This window comes from Triticum dicoccoides, chromosome 1B (assembly GCF_002162155.2).
Source record: "Triticum dicoccoides isolate Atlit2015 ecotype Zavitan chromosome 1B, WEW_v2.0, whole genome shotgun sequence".
Taxonomy (NCBI): domain Eukaryota; kingdom Viridiplantae; phylum Streptophyta; class Magnoliopsida; order Poales; family Poaceae; genus Triticum; species Triticum dicoccoides.
In genome coordinates this window covers 666,970,385-666,975,147 of record NC_041381.1, presented here as the reverse complement: position 1 = coordinate 666,975,147, position 4,763 = coordinate 666,970,385, and the positions used below count along the sequence as shown (strand labels likewise).

The window sequence follows — 4,763 nt, the reverse complement described above, 5'->3', positions numbered from 1 at the left end:
CCCCCGCATGCAAGTGGGCCATATGACGTGGAGTGTGCGGACTGGTCAAAAGGGGCGGTGTACGAGCTCAATACGTGCTACAGTGACCGTATAATCACGTCTTATCATATATAGTGACCGTATTGCATGTATCCTTAAGTACGGTGACCGAAGTGAGCAGATGGAGCAAAAACAGTGACTTCCGATGCATTTTACTCTTCTGTTTAATACGTTCGTTGGCTGGCTTTTCGGCTGGCTCGCTCGATCCTACAGCAGGATGCGCGTGATGGACAAAGCCAACAGGCCCACAGTTGTCGTATTTCTCATTCGGCCATATTTGTAGATAGAAGGTCCAAATAGAAAATCAAGGCAGACTAGTTACGTTAATGGGCCTAATCTCTACAGCCGAGCGTCTGCGTCCATGACATCACGAGGCGCCGCCTACCTGCTTCGACGAGGGGACGAGCCGCCGATAGATTGCGGTCGCTCACCGCGAGTCTGCTGTGTCCGGCCGTCGCCGCTTGTTTCGCTACCGCAGCAGCCTCATCTCGCCATCCCTCAATATTTTCCAAGGTAAGCCGTTACCATATGGCCGGAATCAAAATTGATGAACGGAAAACTAATTAGGGTTTGTTCGGTCACAAGGGGGATTGGGGAGTATTAAGATGGATTTTGACTTGTAGGAGCTTTAATCCCTCTCAATCCCCTTCAAATCTCAAGGAACCGAACAATGCCTTAAAGGTTATTTCTTTCTTGTAACATCGTTGATTCTTTTGATGTTATCCTAGCGCTGTATCGAATGCAATCTCTACTAGTACAGCAATGCTACTCGAGTAGGCTTTATTTTAATCAAAACTAATAGGATTAACGAAACTGCTCCATGCACGATCCGTGTGCCCAACGAATGCACGATAGAAAATCCAGCGGCCGGTGCTCTTTCCATCAGACGCATGTCCGGCCAGATTTCATTCATCGTGCGTCAATCGTCTGTTTATGTCGTGTGTATAGCATGACTCTAGGATTAACACAGTACCTGTCTAATTTCTTATTCTAGTACTGATCCTTCTTTGTGTACTCTCCTGCTGCACTACTAGCATACTTCATTCCAAGAATGACTCAATGTATTTTTCTTTTGTGAGTAGATTTAGTTGATTTAAAAATTTTGTTTCAAGAAATACTAGACGGATGACGCAAATTTTTGGGCCCCATTTTATATTTCGCACCGGGGTCCCGAATTCCTGGAGACGGCCCTGGCTAGTGCCTGTCTTTAGTAAGGATCACTTGCATGTGAACAAACCACATAAAAATTTTAATTCGTAAGGAAATCTTGATCTTCCAAATATGAGTCGATCTTGGGATTGGGCCAGAGTTGATTAGATCCATGTATAAAGATTTGACCATAAACACCCCACTTGCAGTTAACTTCCACTGGAAAGAGTTAATTTGCTTAGGCGAAGATGCGTAGGAAGTGCATGTTGTTGTTTTTGTGATCGAGATGAAACGATACAACACCTTTTCATTGAGTGCCCTCTCGCGAAGTTGCTTAGCCACGTTATTTGGGACGTGGTTAACTGGAGTAGACTCAGCTATTGCGGCGCGGATTCGGATAGGAATATGTGCTTTATTGTGGGCTATATTGAACTGCAGGAATGATATAATCTTTAACAAACAAAATATTTTAAATTCTTGCAGATCATCTTTAGAGCTACGACATGGATCCGTACGTGGTCGTTACTCACTCCTACGGACTTCAGAGAGCCTTTGGTTATTGGGTGCAACCGTTGGGAGATGGTAGCGCGGGGTATCTTCAACCGGTTTGGATGGTGGCCTACTAATAGGATACGTGTCTAGTCATCGTATCCTGTTGTTATGCCGGTTGTGGCTTTTTGATTTCAGACTTTTTTTTATTTTGCTCTGTTTGCGAGCTGAACTATTTTCAGACTTTGTATTTCGTTGGCACTTTTTAATAATATAGCCGTATGCATCTGTCGGATGCAGAGGCCGGGGTTGATCCTCCTTCTTAAAAAAATAAAAGAATGCTAGTGCCTGTGACTCACGAACGCCGTGATAATTGATACAGGTGATAACCTGTATCTTACACCTTAACTTTAAGATTCACGTAAACATTTAAAAGGGAGTGTACTGAAGCAAATTTTTTGCTGTAATTTTACTAAAGACAAACTTTGACATTAGGATGTCTTCTGCTAGGTGTCAAGATTCAACTGGGTAAAACCAACTTGGTGAGCCTTTCAGTGTAGTTTTACTCCATCAGATAAGTTAATTTTCAGCTTAGTGGGGGCTCAGAAACTATCTACCTAAGTGCTGAACGCACTACGCGCTCAAAGTAAAAGGGGCCAACTTTAGTTTACCTGAAGTCTGCAGGCCACACTGGCTGCATCGATCAGGATAAGAAAATCCTGTACCGGATTGGCAAGAAAATCCGGAGAATCATCTGCACCATGTCACCATCCTATATGCAAGAAATTGCATGGTACACTTTTGATCCCTAACTTCCTGCTTTACTTATACCCCTTGCGACCTATTCCTGACCATAATCATTCCTTTGATGCCTCCTCTTTTGCTCAGCCCTTTTCACGTGCGTGCCTCGCAATTCGCCGAGCTTTCAAGAAATAGCACGCGTGCCTACGAAATGCTCGCCACTTTTGAGTCATAATAAAAAAGCTCATCAAGTGAGGTAATGAAGCACTTGGAAAAGGTGCTTAACCACTTATATAGCAACTAACTAAGGTTGTGGAGGATGCTTCAGAAGCCTCAGTCTGTGGTTCCTTGCTCCATGACTCTGAACTGTGCTATAAAATACAGTAACATGCAATTCATGCCCTCTACATGAGTGAGCCCTCGTAGGTGCAGAAGAAGAGTAGGAACACTTGGAGAAATGCTTCAGAGGAGACGAATGGAGAGATTGCCTGCACTGCACCTGGCAGTGGTGTCTCTGCTAGGCTTCTTCTGCCTCATCCATGCTTCAAGGGCTGCGACTTCATTCCCACCTGGTAATCGTCTCATGCTATCTAGTTATAGTGTTCTGAGCTCTGACAATTTCTTCTCATATATATGCATCAGCGGCCCCGAGGGTGCCCCTGCAGAAGACCGACGCAGTCCTAGCTTCCAGTGGAGATAGCCAGGTGATAATAGTATGTTAGCTATATGTGTTCATGCAAGTACTCCCTCCGTCCGGGAATACTTGTCGAAGGAATAGATGTATCTAGACATATCTTAGTTTTAGATACATCCATTTTTATTCATTTCTCCGACAAGTATTTTGGGACGGAGGGAGTAGCTAGTAGCAGTTTCAGACCATACTATATGTTAGGTGCAAACTCTAATTGGCCTGAATTTTTGGCATGATCACCCCAGGCCGCCGTCGTAGTGGCAGAGCCCGACCGCGGCGGTGTCAGCAGAAGGATAGAGAGGGAGATGGAGCTGGAGGACTACCCGGGGTCCGGGGCCAACGACCGCCACTCGCCGTGGTGGCGGCAAGAGAGGAGGAACTGAGAACATGGAGCAAAGCTGCATGTGTGTTCCTAGTGTTGCACGGTTGTGTTTGTATGTTTCTCAAACTGTAATATCTCTACTCCTGGTGTAACATACTCCCTTCATTCCATAATGTAGTGCCTAATTTTTTTTTTAAAGTCAAACCTTACAAACTTTGACCAAGTTTATTGAGAAAAACATTCACATTTTAAATGACAAACATATATTGTTAGATTCATCGTAAGATATATTTTCATATTTTATATATTTGACATTGTATATATAGTTTTCTCTATAAACTTGGTCAAAGTTTGTAAAGTTTGACTTTATAAAAAATCTATAGGCACTACATTATGGAGCGGAGGGAGTACAATAACGAAGCTTGTTACTTGCAAAACTGTGTTAATTATTATGTCATTTTGGTTGAAAAAGAAGAGGATATGGTCACATCTAAAACTGATGAACATATACAATGTCAAATATATAAAATATGAAAATATATCTTACGATGAATCTAACAATATATGTGTATTGTCATTTAAAATGTGAATGTTTTTCTCAATAAACTTGGTCAAAGTTTGTAAAGTTTGACTTTATAAAAAATCTATAGGCACTACATTATGGAGCGGAGGGAGTACAATAACGAAGCTTGTTACTTGCAAAACTGTGTTAATTATTATGTCATTTTGGTTGAAAAAGAAGAGGATATGGTCACATCTAAAACTGATGAACAGAGAGGAACCACCAGGGTTGGGGCAAAAACGAAGGAAGAAGAAAACAGATGCGACTCCGCTGGGGATGGAACCCAGAATCTCTGGTTTCGTAGACCAGCGCCTTATCCATTGGGCCACGGAGTCTTGCGTGCTGATTTAAATCTATTGTTTATGCAGAACAGTAATAAGACAAGAGTGCACAACACTACATTACATGTCTAAGTGTGACACGTGTTCAAGGCTTTACTTGGTTTCATTTACATCGAACTTGATGCCCAAGATGGAGCTGCGAGGAGAAGTTGGAGCTGAGGTTACATGGCTGCGACACTTGCTTACCACGGCCGACCGATGTAGTAGGAATTCGGTGGGTATCTTTGTAAAAAGCCAATTACCATATGACCTTGTTTGTAACGAGCTCTTATGCTTGATTCATTTCAGGTGGGTAATATGCTGCTGATGCTTGACACGTCTACACCAGGTTACCACCTATCGCCCGTCTAATTCCCCCAACTATTCTCAACTACTCCCTCCGTTCCTAAATATAAGGCCTCCTTTGGTTTGGAGGAATTTCATGGGAAT

At 42.9% G+C, this 4,763-nt stretch overlaps 1 protein-coding gene, 1 long non-coding RNA gene and 1 other non-coding gene across 3 annotated transcripts; 2 read left to right on the top strand and 1 right to left on the bottom strand.

The window, feature by feature from the left end:
- Window positions 1-429: 429 nt before the first annotated feature.
- On the top strand, window positions 430-2,035 carry LOC119311870. Its single transcript, XR_005151176.1, has 2 exons — window positions 430-552; window positions 1,672-2,035. It is a non-coding gene; the product is annotated as an uncharacterized LOC119311870 (long non-coding RNA).
- Window positions 2,036-2,755: 720 nt separating this feature from the next.
- On the top strand, window positions 2,756-4,763 carry LOC119311860. Its single transcript, XM_037587578.1, has 4 exons — window positions 2,756-2,990; window positions 3,061-3,122; window positions 3,355-4,548; window positions 4,623-4,763. The coding sequence occupies exons 1-3, from the start codon at window positions 2,876-2,878 to the stop codon at window positions 3,490-3,492; spliced, it is 315 nt and encodes a 104-aa protein (XP_037443475.1). The 5' UTR covers window positions 2,756-2,875; the 3' UTR covers window positions 3,493-4,548; window positions 4,623-4,763.
- TRNAR-ACG lies at window positions 4,256-4,328 on the bottom strand. The gene has a single exon. It is a non-coding gene; the product is annotated as a tRNA-Arg (tRNA).